We start from the raw sequence: 20,391 nt of genomic DNA, 5'->3' as shown, positions 1-20,391 counted from the left end.
CAAAGTGTTGGGATTTACAGGCGTGAGCCACTGAACCCAGCCTCGTCTTCAAAATTTTAATTACCTCTTTGAGAAACTTTTCATAATCGTTTTCACTTAACTACTTTGTTTCTTGTGAGCTTACTAGACACAGGCACTGTTTCAGATGCAGTGGAGGATACAAAAATATATCAGAAAGTTCAAATGACTGTGGTAAAGTCTGAGAAGTATGAGGGAAGTAAAGTCACAAGTTCTAGGATGATGTAACAATAGCAGTAACTGAGTGAATTCAAGCACTTGCCTCAGAAGAGTACTGTAGATGACTGAAGTGGGGGAATGTTTAATATAGGAGGAGGCATTTCAGCTGGACTTTTAAGGATGGATAGGATTTTGATAGGTTGTGCTAGAAGTGAGGGCATTCTAGTGCTTATTTTGGAAAAAGCCAGTGATCTCTTTGTGCTGTAGATAGTTTATGATTATAGGAATATGAAAAATAAAAATGGAAATAAACAGTAGATCAATATCTTTTAAGTTCTTGACTGAAGACTTTGAATTTTCTTGGAAGACATTAAGTAGCCATTGAAGGTCTTTGAGTAGGCAGTATCTTGCTACTGCATATTTGATAGAGAAGCAGGAAGTTGGATGAAAAGTAGATAACAGCAAAGCCATGTTGAGATACAGATGGGTGAAGAGTGTATCTTTGCCTTACTCCTTAGCTAAAGAATTTAGTCATTTACACTAGATGCATGACACAAAATTCAGGATCATGCTGAAAGAGAATTTCTTGTATTATGGGCTTCATGTAGATCTGTAAATACCAAGTTTCTTTCTCTTTCCTTTATTTTTTTCCTCTTCTTTTCTGTTAGTTATTGGAGGATGGGACTACAAAGTTTTGGGAGGGGTTGAGGAGCTGAGTTAGAAAAGGTTGTTTCTGGTATGGCAAACAGGGTGTAAAAAGATTTTGTTTACCTAGACTGTTTCTTTGCCCATTAAGTAATTTGTTTGCCATTAAATTTTTTTTTTTTTTACAGAAGCATCATAGTATTACTTGCAAAAAATCTTGAAAATGTGGCTGCTTTTGAAACCCTCTGTGTGTCTGAGGACTGGCGGCGGCGCTGCTTTAAATTATTTGCTGCTTGGCTTTTAGTTGGGTTGCTACTCAGCAGATAAAGAATATGCTTAATTCTCAATATATTGTAGTATGTTTTTCTGTTTAGTAATTCAACGATTGTGCCATTGTATTTCAGATGATAGTGTGGATCCTTTCTGGCCCGCATTACACTGTTTTATGGTGATTCTGGATCGCCTTGGATCTAAGGTCTGGGGTCAACTTATTGATCCTATTGACGCATTTCAAACCATTATCGACAACGCAAGCTACAATAGAGAGATCCAACATATACGGAACAGCTCTGTAAGGTTAGTTCAGCTAATGTCAGGATTTAAACATCATCTCTATAAGAAAGCGTGTTCCAGCTAAATTACTTTTTTTTTTTTTTGAGACGGAGTCTTGCTCTGTCGCCCAGGCTGGAGTGCAGTGGCGCGACCTCGGCTCACTGCAAGCTCCGCCTTCCAGGTTCACGCCATTCTCCTGCCTCAGCCTCCCGAGTAGCTGGGACTACAGGCGCCTGCCACCGCGCCTGGCTAATTTTTTGTATTTTTTTTTTAGTAGAGACAGGGTTTCACCATATTAGCCAGGATGGTCTCGATCTCCTGACCTCGTGATCCACCCGTCTCGGCCTCCCAAAGTGCTGGGATTACAGGCGTGAGCCACTGCGCCCGGCCCCAGCTGAATTACTTAGCGAGGTGTTTCTTCCTTTTTTCCCCCTTCGTTTCAGTAATTTCTATTTATTCTTAATATTTAAGGACCAAGTTAGAACCGGAGTCCTATTCGGATGATATGGTGACTTGCAGCCAGATCGTATACAATTATAATCCTGAAAAGACCAAAAAGGTATAAAACACTTTGAAAATTCAGATGCTATTTTATTGCCTTTATATTGTGTAGACTATTTTATATAATTTGTTGAGTTGCAGATTTTGTGATATGTAGCTGTTCTCAATCTACTGCTATGTAAAAGCCCTTCTCACGAACAGCAGATGTATTGTGTGTTGGGGAAGATGGACTCTTAACTACAGTATGCATACTTTGGAAAATTAATTTCTAAGTACATTTAGGGAAGATGGAAAGTTTATGGGGACATACGTGGCATGACTAGAAATCAAAACTAGCTAGTGGAAAGAAGGTGAGAGTACATAAAGGTGTTATCAATTTGTCTTTATGAAACTAACCTCAAGATTTAATTTATATTTTCACTTTCTTGGGAGTTAGGTGTATTACGATTGTGATATAATTATATGCCACAATTATACCATTGTATATCATAATAATGATGTGGTAAACCAGAATAAGAGTTGAGAAACGTATTTTTCTTAACGACTTGGGTGTCGAACCTGTCGTAAGTGGTGCTTATTTATCTGAACATCAGCATTTCTTTCATTTTAGGATTCTGGATGGAGAACAGCCATTTGCCCAGATTATTGTCCTAACATGTATGAAGAAATGGAAACATTAGCCAGTGTACTTCAGTCAGATATTGGTCAAGACATGCGTGTTCATAACAGCACATTTCTATGGTTCATCCCTTTTGTCCAGTCCCTCATGGATCTTAAGGATTTGGGTGTGGCTTACATAGTAGGGGTTGTTCATCATCTGTACTCTGAAGTCAAAGAAGTCCTCAACCAAACAGATGCCGTGTGTGACAAAGTCACTGAATTTTTTCTTCTAATTTTGGTATCAGTGGTCGAACTGCATAGAAATAAAAAATGTTTGCATTTGCTGTGGGTTAGTTCCCAGCAATGGGTGGAAGCCGTCGTCAAATGTGCCAAGCTTCCTACCACTGCGTTTACACGGAGTTCTGAGAAATCATCTGGAAATTGCTCCAGAGGAACAGCAATGATATCATCACTGTCGTTGCATTCCATGCCATCTAACTCTGTACAACTTGCTTGTGTGCAGCTGATTAGAAGTCTCCTTAAAGAAGGTTATCAGCTTGGGCAGCAATCTCTTTGCAAGCGATTCTGGGATAAGCTCAACTTATTCCTTAGAGGAAATTTATCTCTAGGTTGGCAGTTGACTAGTCAGGAAACCCATGAGCTACAAACTTGTTTAAAGCAAATTATTAGAAACATAACATTCAAAGCACCTCCATGTAACACTTTTGTGGATCTGACTTCTACATGTAAAACCTCTCCTGCATCTTATAATAAAGAAGAAAGTGAACAAATAGGGAAGACGTCTAGAAAAGATACGCATTGTTTGGAAGCTTCCAGCCCAACATTTTCTAAAGAACCAATGAAAGTGCAAGACAGTGTATTGATCAAAGCAGATAACACTATAGAAGGTGACGATAATGAGCAAAATCATATAAAGGATGTGAAACTAGAAGACCATCTCTCAGCTGGGTCATGCTTAGAGCAGAGTCGTAAAAACATTGTTACTGAAAGAGCTGAAGGTCAAATTAAAATAAGTACAAGGAAGCAGAGGTCTGTAAAAGAGATGTCTTCATATACACCAAAGGATTGTACTTCAAGAAATGGTCCAGAAAGGGGATGTGACAGAGGAATAATAGTATCAACATGTTTGTTGACTGATTCTAGCACTGATTCTTTGGAAAAAGTGTCCACATCAAATGAAGATTTCTGTTTAAAGGATGATGCTCTTGCTAAAACCTCAAAACGAAAAACTAAGGTACAGAAAGATGAAATATGTGCAAAGTTATCACATGTAATAAAGAAGCAACACAGGAAGAGTACTTTGGTCGATAATGCCATCAATTTAGATGAAAATTTGACTGCATCTAACATTGAGAGTTTCTATTCAAGGAAAGATACAGGAGTTCAGAAAGGAGATGGTTTCATACACAATCTTTCTTCAGACCCTAGTGGTGTTCTGGATGATAATAAGAATGGAGAACAAAAATCTCAAAACAATGTATTGCCAAAAGAGAAACAGTTAAAGAATGAAGAGTTAGATATTTTCTCTTCCCATGAAAACAATTGTAAAATACAGGAATTTCATGTTGACAAAGATTTGATCCCCTTTACAGAAATGACCAGTACTTCAGAGAAGAAATCATCTCCCTTTAAAGATCTTATGACTGTACCTGAATCAAGAGATGAGGAGATGAGTAATAGTACCAATGTGATTTATTCTAACTTGATAAGAGAACAGGCCCCTGGCATCAGTCCTAAATCTGACACCTTAACGGATTCTCAGATAGACAGAGACCTTCACAAATTATCTTTACTAGCTCAAGCCAGTGTTATTACATTTCCATCCAATTCACCTCAGAACTCATCGCAGCTGCAAAGGAAAGTAAAAGAAGATAAAAGATGTTTCACAGCTAACCAAAATAATGGAGATACCTCCCGTGGACATGTTATTATTATTTCAGATTCTGATGACGATGATGATGATGAAGGAATCCTGAGTCTTGAGAAACTCACTAAACAGGACAAAATATGCCTTGAGAAGGAACGTCCAGAGCAGCACGTTTCAACAGTTAATAGTAAGGAGGAAAAGAATCCAATAAAGGAAGTAAAGACAGAGTCTCTTTTTCAGTTTGAGGAATCTGATTCTCAGTATTTTGAGTTTGAAAGTTCATTTGAAGTGTTTTCAGTTTGGCAAGATCATCTAGACAATAATTCAGTTCAGGATGGTGAGAAAAAATGTTTGGCTCCTATAGCCAATACCACAAATCGTCAGGGTTGTACAGATTATGTATCTGAAGTTGTTAAAAAAGGAGCAGAGGGCATTGAAGAACACACAAGACCACAGAGTATTCCTGTTGAGGAATTTTGTGAAATTGAAGTAAAAAAGCCTAAGAGAAAACGATCTGAAAAACCAATGGCTGAAGGTCCTGTGAGGCCTTCATCTTCTGTCAGAAATGAGGGCCAGTCTGATATTAATAAGAGAGATCTTGTTGGAGATGATTTTAAAAGTATAGATAGAAGGACTTCAAGTCCCAATTCAAGTATTCAGAGAGCCACTGCGGTTTCACAAAAGAAGTCTTCAAAGCTTTGTACTTGTACAGAACCCGTCAGGAAAGTTCCAGTTTCTAAGACCCCTAAGAAAAATCATTCAGATGCCAAAAAAGGACAGAATAGAAGTGCAAATTACCTAAGTTGTAGAACAACTCCTGCTATAGTGCCACCAAAGAAATTTCGTCAGTGTCCTGAGCCAACTTCAACAGCTGAGAAACTTGGCCTGAAAAAGGGTCCTCGTAAGGCATATGAGTTGTCCCAGCGATCTTTGGATTGTGTAGCTCAATTACGTGATCATGGCAAAACTGTTGGAGTAGTTGAAACCCGAAAAAAGACTAAATTAATTTCTCAGAACCTGTCTGTCAGAAATAATAAGAAGCTGCTGACTAGTCAAGAACTTCAGATGCAAAGGCAGATCAGACCCAAATCACAAAAAAATAGACGAAGACTTTCTGATTGTGAAAGTACAGATGTTACAAGAGCAGGGTCACATACGGCACAGAATTCTGACATATTTGTACCGGAACCTGATAGGTCAGATTATAATTGTACAGGAGGAACTGAGGTACTCGCCAACAGTAACAGAAAACAGTTAATAAAATGCATGCCTTCTGAACCAGAAACCATAAAAGCAAAACATGGGTCTCCAGCGACTGGTGATGCTTGCCCTTTGAACCAGTGTGATTCTGTAGTGTTAAATGGAACAATACCAACAAATGAAGTAATTGTCTCTACTTCAGAGGACCCTCTGGGTGGAGGTGATCCAACAGCACATCATATAGAGGTGACAACTTTGAAAGAGGGAGAGCCTGACTCCAGCAGTGATGCAGAGGAAGATAACTTATTTTTAACACAAAATGATCCTGAAGATATGGATTTATGTTCACAAATAGAGAATGACAATTATAAATTAATTGAACTAATTCATGGAAAAGATACAGTTGAGGTTGAAGAAGATTCTGTAAGTCGGCCTCATTTGGAATCTTTGAGTGGCACAAAGTGTAAGTACAAAGATTGTCTTGAAACCACAAAAAACCGGAGTGAATACTGCCCAAAACACTCTGAAGTGAAAGCAGCAGATGAAGATGTATTTCGTAAACCTGGCTTGCCTCCTTCTGCATCTAAACCTTTGAGACCTACCACTGCTAAGATTTTTAGCTCAAAGAGTACTTCCCGAATTGCTGGTCTTTCTAAATCTTTGGAAACTTCTTCAGCACTTTCACCATCTCTAAAAAATAAGTCAAAGGGGATACAGTCGATTTTGAAAGTACCACAGCCAGCTCCCCTCATAGCTCAGAAGCCAGTGGGTGAAATGAAGAATTCGTGCAATGTTCTTCATCCTCAGTCTCCGAATAATTCCAACAGGCAAGGTTGCAAAGTTCCATTTGGTGAAAGCAAATATTTTCCATCTTCCTCTCCAGTAAACATTCTCTTGTCATCACAGTCTGTCTCTGACACCTTCGTTAAAGAGGTCTTAAAATGGAAATATGAAATGTTTTTGAACTTTGGTCAGTGTGGGCCCCCTGCAAGTCTTTGTCAGTCCATCTCAAGACCTGTGCCTGTCAGATTTCACAATTATGGAGATTATTTTAATGTTTTTTTCCCTTTGATGGTATTGAATACTTTTGAAACAGTAAGTATGTGTTTCATTTGTATGCCTCTCCAAACTTTTCAAGTTACCTCTTTACCTTGCTGAGTGAAAATGAGAGTATAGTTCAAAAAATCAGCCGGGCATGGTTGCGGGCACCTGTAATCCCAGCTACTCGGGAGGCTGAGGCAGAGAGTTGCTTAAACCCGGGAGGCGGAGGTTGCAGTGAGCCGAGGTCATGCCACTGCACTCCAACCTGGGCGACAGAGTGAGACTCCGTCTCAAAAGAAAAACAAAAGTATAGTTAAAATAATTGACCGTTTCGATTTAGATACTGGTTTTAGGTTTCATGTTGAACAGACATTTGTGCCAGCCACTGTTTTAGATACTGGCAATACAGAGGAAACACTTTTTTTTTTTTTTTTTAGGTGGAGTTTTGCTCTTGCTGCCCAGGCTGGAGTGTAATGGTGCGATCTTTGCTCACTGCAACCTCTGCCTCCCAGGTTCAAGTGATTCTCCTGCCTCAGCCTCCCAAGTAGCTGAGGTTACAGGCATGCGCCACCAGGCCTGGCTAATTTTGTATTTTTAGTAGAGGGGGTTTTACCATGTTGGTCAGGCTGGTCTCGAACTCCTGATTCTGACCTCAGGTGATCCACCAGTCGTGGCCTCCCAAAGTGCTGGAATTACGGGCATGAGCCACTGTGCCCGGCTGGAAACACTTCTTAACTCTGCTCCTTGGAGCTGATAGACACAACTCGGGGTGCTAATATACCAAGTCCAGAGGTAACACAGAAGGAAATGTTTATTGATGCACAGGTAAAGGAAGACTTCTCAGAGGAGATAGTTTCCCATCTGTATTTGTTTTGTTTGTAAGTAAGAGACCTCTGCTGTAGTTTTCTTGAGGAGGTGGCAAAGGGTGAATTACATTGAACACAGAGTAATGAGTCCTAAATTTCTCTACAAATCAGACTTCCCAGTTTCTTTCTTTCTTTTTTCTTTTTCTTTTTTTTTTTGAGACGAGTCTCGCTCTGTCGCCCAGGTTGGAGTGCAGTGGTGCGATCTCGGCTAACTGCAAGCTCTGCCTCCTGGGTTCAGGCTATTCTCCTGCCTCAGCCTCCCGAGTAGCTGAGACTATAGGTGCTCGCCACCACGGCTGGCTAATTTTTTGTAATTTTAGTAGAGACAGGGTTTCACCGTGTTAGCCAGGATGGTCTCAATCTCCTGACCGTGTGATCCGCCCGCCTTGGCCTCCCAAAGTGCTGGGATTACAGGCGTGAGTCACCGCGTCCGGCCTCCAGTTTCTTACTCGTCATAGCAGCTGTTCTGTATAACAGCCTCCCCAACCCTAGCACATCCTATTCTGGTTCTTCTCTCCTTCTTACTCAAGTAGAATTGACAAACGATTAAGATTCCCAGTTAAAATTTGAGAAAAACAGCAAATAATTCTTTAGTGTAAGCATTCAGCTGCGTTTGGAAGGATTTTTATGTGTGTGTTTTCAAGGCAGGTAAGAGGTGGGAGCAAATTTTTAGTTAATCCTCAAAAGAAATCTTCGTGTATACAGTAATACTCTTAAAACCAACAATGTTGAGGTAAATAGTCATGGTTCATTAGCTTGATAGCTGCTTGAGTGCCTAGTATGCAGATGCTCTTACAAGCATGGGAGATAAAGTGGTGAACAAGGCAGATGAGGTCTCTGCCCTCTGGAAGTGACCATTTCAGATTGAGATGAGGACTCTAGTATGATCTGGAACAAAGGGGACAGGGCACTTTCTGGAGAGATCAGATAACCTGTATGAGCAGATGATATTTACACTGAGACCCAAGTGACTAGGAGTTAACTGTGGGAAGTATGTTCCAGGCAGAGTGGAGTGCAAAGACAGTCTGGTAACAATAAGATTGGAGTGTTGGAGAAGGAAGTGTAATGTACAAAGGGACAAGTCTACTACAAAAGAAGAGAAGTGAGTTGTTAATATTGTACATGGCAAGATAAATGGCTTTTATGAAGCCTGAGTCAACGTATCTTCATAAATGTACTTTATATTAAATCTTTTGATCAGTTTGTACCTCAAATTTTAGCCATTTTTGAGAGTTGCTTTATTTTTTTTTCCTGAGGTACTTTTGTTTTAGCAGGAGTTGATTTATTTTTGCTGGAAAGCACTAAATTGCTTAGAAGCCATTCATAACCCTGTGAAGGATAGACACATACTTTTATTTCCTGAGTTAAAAGATTTTATTAAGATTTATTTCCTTCAGGACATTTTTGTAGTCTCAGCTTTTTAAAAACAGAATGAGCACAAGTTCCATTTGTACATATACAGAGTTTAAAATAGTCAAAGATTTCTGTCTGGCCTATTATAAAGAACATCAGACACCCCCATCCCCCAAGTAACTGTTTTCTATTCTTAATGAGTTATTTGGAAATTACTTTCCATATTTCTTTCTTTTTCTTTTTTTTTTTTTTCTTTTTTGGAGACAGGGTCTCACTCCTGTCCCCCAGGCTGGAGTACAGTGGCACAATTATGGCTCACTGCAGCCTCAACCTCTTGGGCTCAGGTAGTCCTTCCACCACAGCCTCTTGAGTAATTGGGACTGCAGGCTCACACCATAATGTCCAGCTAATTTTTGTATTTTTAGTAGAGGCAGAGTTTTTCCCATGTTGCCTAGGCTGGTCTCAAACTACTGGGCTCAAGTGATCCACCTGCCTTGGCCTCTCAAAGTGCTACGATTACAGGCGCCTGGCCCTCCTTCCATATTTCTAAATAACATGTCCATATTGTAACTCCTCGATTTTTCAGTTTTAGGCGTTTGTATTTCCTGCTTCAGGAGCCACCCCCGTTTCCAGCCCAACCCTTGCACACACCCTTCCTGTTCCCTCATCCTCATTATGGGATTGTCTTGAAATTTTTAGATCCATTTTTGTTATTTTGACTATGTGAAAGATATCCTCAGCTAAGCCATGTAGTATGCTGTAATTGCCTTTCCATTTCCTTCCAAACTCTGTGTTTTCCTTGGATTTATTGTTTTATATGTTTGTTTAATTTTCTACTTATCACTAAATTAATGCCAGGCTGTCTTTTCTTGAATGTTTAAATCTCTCATGATCAGTACATTAGTTAATCTATAAATTTGTTCTGTGTGTGGTGCATGATGATATTCCTGAAATAGTAGTCCTTATCCTTGGGTTGGGTCTGTATCTCCTCCACCCCTGTCATCTTTCTTGGTCAGTCATGTTAGCGAGGCCTGTCCTTCAGGCTTCCAGAGAAGAGGGTATATGAGACGTACATTTTTGAAATCTTGCATGTCTTAGAATTTCTTTAATCTTCTCATTTTCTTTAATTTTTTGTATCTTTCATCTCATTTTTGTTTTGTTCTCCTTTCTTGGAGGCCACCTCAACTTTTCTCCCAAATCCGTTGAATTCTTTTTAGCGTATTTTTAGTTTCCTGGAACTCTTGTTCTCTGAATAGTCCTTTATTCTAATTCATGGATGTGGTATTTTTTATTAGCTAAAGTTTATTAATGATAATTTTAAAGTTAGCTAAAAGTTTTTCTCTTTTTGCATGGTTCCTGTTTCCCCAGTTGGTTTTTTCCTGTTCATTTTAGTGTTGATAGTCCTTTCTATTGATTCCTTTTTTCAGGTGGTAATGATTTCTGGTGGTCTACTCACATTTAAGAACAGGAAACTAAAAAGTAGATTGGAACATTATTCATGGTAGCCAAAAAGTGGAAACAACCCAAATGTGTGTCAGTTGATGAATGGATAAACAGGTCTGTTCATACAATGAATGGAATATTATTCAGCCATAAAAAGAAGTGAAGATCTGTGTTCACTAATGAACCTTGAAAACACTGTGCTAAGTGAAATAAGTCAGGGACAGAAGGTCACATATTATATGATTTCATTCATACGTATTGTCCAGAATAGGCAAATCTGTAGAGACAGAAAGATGAGTGGTTGTCAGGGGAAGGAAGGAGAGGGGAATTGGGATTGCTGATAGATACAGGGTTTCTTTTGGGGTGATGGAAATGCTGTGGAATTAGGTAGTGGTGATGGTTGCACAGCATGGTAAATAAAACCATAGTACTAAAAACCACTGAGATGTACACTTTAAAATGGTGAATTTTATGTTGCGTGAAATACTATCTCCATTTAAAAAATACTACTTTAAAAAGAATAAATTTGATTAGCAATAGGTTAAAAAAGATGCCTAGGAAAACATGAAATCTTCAGATACTTTTACAAAAACGAACCCCTTTATGGTTGCACTCTGGAAGGCAGATGTGATCTGAAGGGTGCCATAGCATGGTAAAACCCAGCATTTGTTTCATTCTTCATGGTAAGGTTTTGTGCTTAGGTGTAGTTATAATCTGTATTTTGTTATATATATATAAAAGATGAAAACACCAGAAGCTCTGAGTGAAAGGGTGGGCTTGTTGACCATTGGCATTTCATTAGGAAGCCCCACCCCACCATTATGTCTATCAATGTCTTTTTTTCTTTTCCTTTTTCTTTTTTCTTCAGACGGAGTCTCACTCTGTTGCCCAGGCTGGAGTGCAGTGGCACGATCTCGGCTCACCACAACCTCTGCCTCTTGGGTTCAAGCATTTCTCCTGTCTCAGCCTCCCGAGTAGCTGGGAATACAGGTGCACACCACACCTGGCTAATTTTTTGGGGTTTTTTTTTTTTTTTTTTTTGAGACAGTATCGCTCTGTCACCCAGGCTGGAGTGCAGTGGCATGATCTCGGCTCACTGCAAGCTCTGCCTCCTGGATTCACGCCATTCTCTTGCTTCAGCCTCCCGAGTAGCTGGGACTATAGGCACCCACCACCATGCCCAGCTAATTTTTTGTATTTTTTAGTAGAGACGGAGTTTCACCGTGTTGGCCAGGATGGTCTCGATCTCCTGACCTTGTGATCCGTCCACCTCGGCCTTCCAAAGTGCTGGGATTACAGGTGTGAGCCACCGCCCCCGGCCCTAATTTTTGTGTTTTTAGTAGAGACAGGGTTTTGCCATATTGGTCAGGCTGGTCTCAAACTCCTGACCTCAGGTGATCCACCTGCCTTGGCCTCCCAAAATGCTGGGATTACAGGTGTGAGCCACCGCGCCCGACCAATGCCTTGTTTAATTTTAGTTTTTAGTCTTTGTAATAAGCTGTGGGCTGTGGCATCAACTACGACCCTGAACCAAGAGTCCCACCCTATTCCTGTTGTAACTTGATGCAATTTTACTTTCACTTTGTTAATGGAATGCTATAGTGTGTACAGATACATATATATATTTTTTGAGATGGAGTTTCACTCTGTCGCCCAGGCTGGAGAGCAGTGGTGCGATCTCGGCTCACTGCCAGCTCTGCCTCCCGGATTCACACTATTTTCTCTCCTCAACCTCCTGAGTAGCTGGGATTACAGGCGCCCGCCACCAGACATCCAGCACCACGTCTGGCTAATTTTTGTTTTTTGTATTTTTAGTAGCGGCGGGGTTTCGCTGTGTTAGCCAGGATGGTCTCAATCTTCTGACCTCGTGATCTGCTCGCCTCAGCCTCCCAAAGTGCTGGGATTACAGGTGTGAGCCACTGTGCCCGGCCTAGACTTTTTTTTGGGGGGATTACCAAATTTGGTTTATATCCTATTTAGAACCTGAAACATAGATTTAATTATTCGGTTATGTGGTTTTTTTTTTTTTTTTTTTGAGACAGAGTCTCGCTCTGTCACCAAGGCTGGAGTGCGGTGGCGCGATCTCGGCTCACTGCAAGCTCCGCCTCCCGGGTTCACGCCATTCTCCTGCCTCAGCCTCTCCGAGTAGCTGGGACTACAGGCGCCCGCCACCACGCCCGGCTAATTTTTTGTATTTTTAGTAGAGACGGGGTTTCACCGTGGTCTCGATCTCCTGACCATTGCAAGTGGAATGTAGTGACATTACGTAGAATTATCCCTCACGAAAGACAAATGAGAACAGATTCAGCTTTTAGAAATGAGTCTTTTGTATATTGATGTGACTGGAAGAAGAATTTTTTTTTAATCCTTGTATTTAACACATAAAAGTGTTAATTGGATACATGTGCACTGTTTTGCCAGGGGCCAATTTTTTGCAGTCAGTTGTGGCAAATGCTCTTTTATTTTAAAACTTAGATGTACTTTCTGTTATCTGCAGTCCTCTACTGTTGCCTCTCCTGTGTAGAGGTCATTGTAGGTTGCATGGACAGGAAGCAGGCAGGCAAGGAGTACCCTTCTTAGGCACTAACTTCGATTCTCAGTGCCCAGTAGGGAGATGGCTCTATTTCTGTGGCTAATTTTGGACAAGATTGGGTGAATTTAGGGTGGTATGGCTATAGACGCTTTGGCTAATTTCAGATTGTAATCAGTTCTGTGAAGGAAACAAATAGGCTGATATGATGAATTGTTGTGAGTGGCGATATTGGGAGGCTGCTCTTGAGACCTGGCTGACATCCAGAAAAAGAAAGTATTGTTCAGGAGGTGGGGTGGAATGTCAAGAATGTAATGCCATGAGATGGAAACTGAGTCTTACGAAGAAAGAGATTAGGCTGGTATGGCCGAAGTGAAGTAGCTGATAAGGGATAAAGAGAAATGAAATAAGATTGGAGAAATAAGAGCCAGATACAGCCCTGTAAGCTGCAGGTTGGTATTTCATTCTCAGTTCAGTGAGGAGGTACTGAAAGATTTTTATTGGGTTGGTCATTTAGATTGGGGGAATAGTAATAGTAACCAGTTTACGTTTTTTACACACCATTTGCTGTTGCTGTGGAGAGTAATGTGTAGAAAGTTAAGCATAAATGCAGTTGACCAGTCAAGGGGCTACTGTAGTAGCCCAGGAGAAAGATGATGGTGGCTTGATTTGGGTGGTAGCTGTAGAAATGGAGAGGAATTCAATATATTCGGGGTAAATGTTGGAGAGAGTACTTAGAAGACTTGGTGATAGAATTGATGTGGGAGTTACGAAGGGAGGATGATTCTGAAGTTTTTGGCTTAAGCATCTGGTTAGATTGTGATGCTGTTTACTTGATGTCAAATGATCATGGGCTAATGGCCCTCTCTTTTGGGAGTGACATTGCTGAAGCCAGGGAGTGTAGTTGAAGATGTTAAACTGATATGTATTGTGAGAAACTCTGCGGCAGCCTAGGATGTGATTGGGTTCTTGGGATGGGAAGGAAATAGTAAGGAGACCAGACTAGAATTCCTATAGATGGGAATTAAAGTAGAAAAGAATTTCTTAGGTTTTCCCCCTTTTTTCTTCCCCTCATTAGCCTGGGCTACAGTACTACCCTTAATGTTACCTTGTGGTGCAGGGCAGAAAAGTTGGAACTAGCTCATGTCTGCAGTGGGTAGCATTAGAGTGGCATTGTATGCCAGCTCCTATGAGGAGTAACTAACAGTGGATATAGTTGGATTGCCTGGTTCTTGAAAGTTCACTTGTTCCCTCCCATCTCTAGGGCTGAATTATTGTAACCAAGGAAGTCAGAATTCAGAAAGGTAAGGATCAGGGTAGATTTAGAGATTATAATACTGAAATGCTTACTCCCAGAATTGTAGCCCCATGACTCTCCACCCTACTCATCAGTAGAGATAGAAAAGCTAGGTGGTGCTACGCTATAGCCCCTTGTTCCTGCAGTGTTCCTTTGTAGCCGATGTGCCTGGTCTCCCTGGGGAGTATGAATTCAGAGCAGAACATCAGCATTTCCTGTCTGGAGTGTAGTCACTATAAGAGAAAAGTAACAAACCGAACAACATGGAGCAGGTAAAGCAAAATTATTGGAATAGTCAGAATACGATTTAGCTATAAGCATATTAAGTATTCTCGAAGAAATGGAGCATGCTAGAAACATGAAGCAAGGAGGAGAAACCATAAAGAACAATAAACAGGAGCTAGTTGGGGATAGAGGACACAATCATTAGAGAACTCAGTAAATGGAGTGGATAGTACGTGGATACAACTGAGGAACGTGTAGGCAAGCCAGAATGTCCACTCAGATCTCCCACAAGTTATCACGAAAGGATAGAAGCAGAAATAGAAGAGAAAAAGCAATAAAGTGGATAGAGAAGTGTTAATATATGTGTAATAAGGATCTCAGAGGGAGAGAAAAAAAGTGATAAATTAAGACCAAGATTTTCTTAGAAATGGAGAAGGAGTTGAGATTGAGAGGGCTTTTAATGCCAAGGGAATATAACTGAATAAGTGTATACATAAGCAGTTATATTGAGACCTTTAGAGTGTATTTAAAATCATAAGTTCCAGGAACAATGTTACCTGCCAGAAATAAAAAAAAAGCTAGAAAAGTTTAAGATGAAAGAATGGAAAAAGATGGCCAGGTACAGTGGCTCATGCCTGTAATACCAGCATTTTGGGAGGCAGAGGCCAGAGGATCGTTTGAGCCTGGGAGTTTGAGACCAGCCTGGACAACAAATGGAGACCCTGTCCCTTTAAAAAAAAAAAAAAAAAAAAAGGAAAATGATAGGGCAGACAAACATGAACTAAAGAAAGCTGGAGTTGCAGTTTTACAATCAATATTTACTTTAACATGAGACCAATTCAGAGGGGCAAAGACACTAGATAATCAGTAAAAGGAACAGTTACCCCAGCGTATATAATTGATTGTGAACATGTATGTATATAATAATTTCAAAATGTACAAAGCAACAATTGATGGAACAGTTGTAGATGATGACAGCTGCTACAGATATTCAGTGATATAGTTCATTAAAATGACAAAAATGGAGCAATGAATAATTGGAAGAGACACAATTCTAATCATTTGCAGATGACCTACACAGAAACCCCAGTAGCATCAATATTTGGGCACAAGATATATGTGAAAAAAAATAAGTAGTGTCCTTCTGTAGCAGCAATAGCCAGTTGGAAAATATGAAAGAAAATATCATGGTAACTGAAACTGCATACCTGTTAGTAATTAGTCTAATGATGAATGCATGAGACATTTATGGAAAGCACTTTAAAACTATTTTAAAGGTGATAAAGGAAGATGTTTAGTCTTTTGTTCAAACTGGAGAGGTGCTGTGTTCATGGATGTGATAGCTTCACATTGTAAAGATGTGACTTTCTGAATTCATTTATAAATTTGATGTAGTTCAAGTTAAAATCTCAGCAGGATTGTTTTGGGGTGATTGATAGACATTTTAAAATTTGTAAGGAAAAGCAAAATCTATTATAATAAAGTCACTTTGAAAAGAACAGCATAACTAGGGCATGGGGGGAATGATGGTTGCTTTATCTGCTATGAAGCTGTTTCAAAACCATAGTAATAGACACATATGAGAGTGGCACGGGGCAGGCAGATACCTGGAGAAACAGTGGGAGACCCTTTAGCTCCTAAGAAGGAACTCCTTGCATACGTGTCAATCTTAGATAAAACGAGATAAATAGGACATCACAAATCAGTGGGGAAGGGATGGATCGTTAGAGGAAACTGGCCTACTTCATTGGGGAAAAAGCAAATTAGGCTAAGATTCATACTTTGTAGCACACAAACTTTGGTTAAATCACATATGTTTGGAAAGTAAAACTAAATGAAGAAAATATCACAAAACATGTCAGTTTAGGTGATGAAGGTAATCATAAAAACGTAAAAAGCATTAGCCACATTAATGGATTAATGAATATTAATGGATTTTATTCTGTCAAAGTTAATGTCATTTTAGTGAAGGACTCTATATTTGGAGTTAACAGATGTGAAGAAGAGAGTTTTTAAACATTCCTAAACTGGCAAGAGATTAGTAGCTAAAACACACAAAGCACTTTTGTAAATTGACAGCAAAAAACAGGGAAATCAGTAGAAGATGGACAACAAATAGACAGTTTGCAGAAAACTTGGTGGTAATAAGCATATGAAGTGTTACTGAAAGGAGGAAAGGAAGTTAAAATAACAGGTGAGCAAAAGTTTGTGATCCTTTATGATCTAGCAGTCTTATTCCTGCGTAGCCTCACCAGAAGAACGTATACATGTCTGTCTGTAAGGGTTCTGTCTTAGGATGTCATTTATAGGATATAGAGTTGGAGCTGGTTAAAAGGATGGATGAGTAAAATGAAGCCATTTCATACTAAAGAGTACTATGTGAGTCAGTCCCAGAAGACTTAAAAGTTGGTTGAAAAAAACAAAACACCTAGTTTATAGTAGAATACCATTTGTCTAAATCACACACACCCCTATCTGGATTTTTCAGTTACACTAACGCAGCTGTAGTGGATACCTAGGGTGGAGGTTGTCATGGAAGTGGAATCAGGGACAAAGGAGAAATCAAATGATGAGGGCCTTACATAGACTCCTGACAGTGAGTGCATCACGAACCAGAGATTTGGATTAGCTCTACCTGAGATGGGTAAGGAAGAATAACAGCAAGGAGGTCATCATTGAGTTTGATGTGTGGACAATTTTTGTGCAGCAGTGGTTAAGTTGGAAACCAGATGTACAAAGAAGTGAGTGGAAGGAGTGTTTTGAAAACATACGTATTGATTGGGAGCAGGAAAAAGGGGGCACTAAGCTGAGTGGATGTTTGGAGACAAGGAAGGGTTTTATTGGTGGCAGAGTGTTCTTAGAGCGAATTCAGTGTGTATGCTGATGGGAATGAGCAATGGGCAGGAAGAAATTGATTCAAGAAAATGGATAACTCTAGAAGTTTAAGTTCTCAAGGGAAGAGGGCTCCAGGACAGAAATCAGTGAGTTTGCCGTAGACTTTTGTATTGAAAGGGGACAGGACATGGAGATGAATGTCAGTTGCTTTGTCTGTTTTGGGGTTTGTGTTTGGCTGTCTCATGTAAGTCAAGGACAGTCTTGGTTATTGGGAGCCAGTGCTGCAGGAAGTTCTTTTCTCCAGTGAAACAGCTGTTGTTTTAATAATGTAATTTTTTGGCCAGGCAAAGTGGCTCACGCCTGTAATCCCAACACTTGAGAAGGCCACAGCAGGCAGATCATCACTTGAGGTCAGGAGTTTGAGACCAGCCTGGCCAACTTTGGTGAAACCCTGTCTCTACTAAAAATACAAAAATTAGCCAGGCGTGGTGTCACGTGCCTGTAATCCCAGCCACTCAGGAGGCTGAGGCAGGAGAATTGCTTGAACCCGGGAGGTGGCGGTTGCAGTGAGCTGAGATCGTGCCACTATACTCCAGCCTGGGTGACAGAGCAAGACCCTGTCTCAAAAAAAAAAAACAAACAATAATAATAATTTTTTAAAGAGAATTTTCTCGGGGTTACACACACAAAAAAAACCTCATTATAACCAAACAGTGTATTTAGTCTATGTGGAAGTATTTTTATCAAAACATAATATTAAACTATTTGATCTGAAAAATGTTAAATTACTAAATTATTAGGAACGTCCAGTTTTGTAGAATAATCTATTCTTAGTTACTGGGAAAAAAGAGAACTCAGACCTCCTTTGAAGATGAGGCCTAACTGGATATCTGTCTTTCCTGTCTGGAGTGGGAAGAAAAGGAACATAGTTTGCTTCTTTGAAGTGATAGTGCTTTGTGAGATTGTTAACAACATTACCACTGACCTTTAATACTTGGAAAGCTAGCTGGGCTTGGTGGCTTACGTCTGTAATCCCAGCACTTTGGGAGGCCGAGGTGGGTGGATCACCTCAGGTCAGGAGTTTGAGACCAGCTGGCCAACATGGTGAAACCCTGTCTCTACTAAAAATACAAAATGTGGGCCGGGCATGGTGGCTCATGCCTGTAATCCCAGCACTTTGGGAGGCCGAGGCAGGTGGGTCACCTGAGGTCGGGAGTTCGAGACCAGCCTGACCAACATGGAGAAACCCTGTCTCTACTAAAAATACAAAATTAGCCAGGCGTGGTGGTGGGCGTCTGTAATCCCAGCTACTTGGGAGGCTGAGGCAGGAGAATCACTTGAACCTGGGAGGTGGAGGTTGTGGTGAGCTGAGATCGCACCATTGCACTCCCACCTGGGCAACAAGAGTGAAACTCTTGTCTCCAAAAAAAATAAATAAAAAGTGAGCCGGGCATGGTGGCACATACCTGTATTCCCAGCTAATGGGAGGTGGAGGCGGGAGGATCGCTTGAACCCGCGAGGCGGAGGTTGCAGTGAGCGGAAATCGTGCCATTGCACTCTAGCCAGAGCAACAGGACTGAAGCTCCATCTGAAAAAAAGCAAAAACACAAACAAAAAACTTGGAAGGGCGTTGTATATTCATCTCTGTTCAGTGTATTCTAAATGTTCTTATGTTCAGGGAGCTTTTTTTTTTATTGTTTATTTTTTACAGCAACTGACACCTTTTGAAAGGAGTATGTTTTCTAACCATCTGCATGATCTTTCATCCTCTGAACCTGGTTGATTACTTTTAACTTTGATAATGCTCTGATGGACCACAAACATACACTTGTTTGTACTTTGGACCAGTTATTTCATTTAGTGTGAAACTATCAACTCTTGCAATTTATGATTTCTCAATTTCCCAGGGCCACATGAGTTATGAAACAGATAAACCTGTAACTGCATCAAATACACAAACCTGTGAATTATGTAGTATATTGAGTATATATTAATTAGGACTTTTTACCTAGCTAAGTTTCTCTTTGATAGCTCCAGAATTTCAGCTATCATTAGTCGGTCATTGTAGCTTGACTATAAGAGATCCACTTAATCTCTGGCTCCTGGGGTTGCTGTAGAAGTTAATATTAGGCCCAAATAATTTCAAACTAAAAGTATCTGCCCTCCTTTTTCCGAGATGGGAACTATCTAGGGTCTTCTAGATACTTTCAGGTAAATCCCTTGTGATAAAATTTTATTGATCCATTTTTTTTTTAATCTTTGTTGTACACACTAGGATGCATTTTAACAGCTTTATTAAGGTATACTGTACCATAAAATGTACCCTTTTAAGGTGTATAATTGAATGGTTTTTTTTAAGTAAATTTATAGTTGTATAGCCATCACCGCAACCCAGTTTTAGAACATTTCTATTGACCTAAAACAATCCCTTCTGCCCATTGGTAGTCATTCTTCATTCTTACCACTAGCCCCAGGCAAACACTCATCTCTCGTCTGTCTATAAATCTGCCTCTTCAGGAAATGTCATATATAGAAGTGTACATATGTGGTCTCTTGAATCTGGCTCCTTTCACTTCAGGTAGTCTTTTTGAGGCCCATCCATGTTGTAGCATGTATTAATAGGCCATGGCTTTTTATTGCCAAATGAGATTCTATTGTATGGATATATTACATTTGTTTATGCATTCACCAACTGATGGACATTTGGTTGTTTCCAGGTTTTGGTGATTGTAAATAATGCTGTGAACATAGAATGCATTTTTGATGATGATTCTATGGAGTTGCCTTACTGTAGGGTATTCTGGGTGATACAAGCTGATCATGACTATCGTAGTCCAGAGTCTGACCTTACTAGCAGATAACACAGATTCAGTATTGTTTTGTTCCCCTGTCCATAGCATAACCCTTGTGGAGTCTTGGTTGGTTAACCACTGCAGAAGCAGTTCAGCACCAATAGTCTTTGATGATAAGTTTCTTCAGAGGAACTGAAAGGCTATTTGTTGATTTAAGTACTTAATGACTAACTGTTACATTTAGACAAAACCCTCCTTAGGGCCCAAAAGGTAATAGATTTGTTAGTTTTTTTAAAAAGTGAAAGCTAATATGACTTTTTTATACTAGTAGTCTTCCTAAATTTGGGATTGGGAATAGTCTTATTTCTCAGAAGATCCTTAAGGGTACTTCTGAGTTTGGAGCTTTGACAGATTGGGAGATGGGTATAGAGCATTTTATAAACTGG

General features: G+C 40.0%; 1 protein-coding gene across 3 annotated transcripts in view; it reads left to right on the top strand.

The window, feature by feature from the left end:
- Nucleotides 1–20,391, top strand: part of SETX (senataxin) — a 95,255-nt gene that overhangs the window by 22,724 nt on the left and 52,140 nt on the right. For all 3 annotated transcript variants that reach the window (XM_030818082.1, XM_030818083.1, XM_030818084.1), the window contains exons 8-10: nucleotides 1,227–1,398; nucleotides 1,846–1,933; nucleotides 2,486–6,658. In XM_030818082.1, the coding sequence (XP_030673942.1) occupies nucleotides 1,227–1,398; nucleotides 1,846–1,933; nucleotides 2,486–6,658 (4,433 nt within the window). The remainder of the gene's footprint in view (nucleotides 1–1,226; nucleotides 1,399–1,845; nucleotides 1,934–2,485; nucleotides 6,659–20,391) is intronic.

Source organism: Nomascus leucogenys, chromosome 8, assembly GCF_006542625.1.
Source record: "Nomascus leucogenys isolate Asia chromosome 8, Asia_NLE_v1, whole genome shotgun sequence".
Lineage (NCBI taxonomy): Eukaryota > Metazoa > Chordata > Mammalia > Primates > Hylobatidae > Nomascus > Nomascus leucogenys.
The sequence above is the reverse complement of the archived record's forward strand: the minus strand, read 5'-3'. Positions and strand labels throughout refer to the sequence as shown.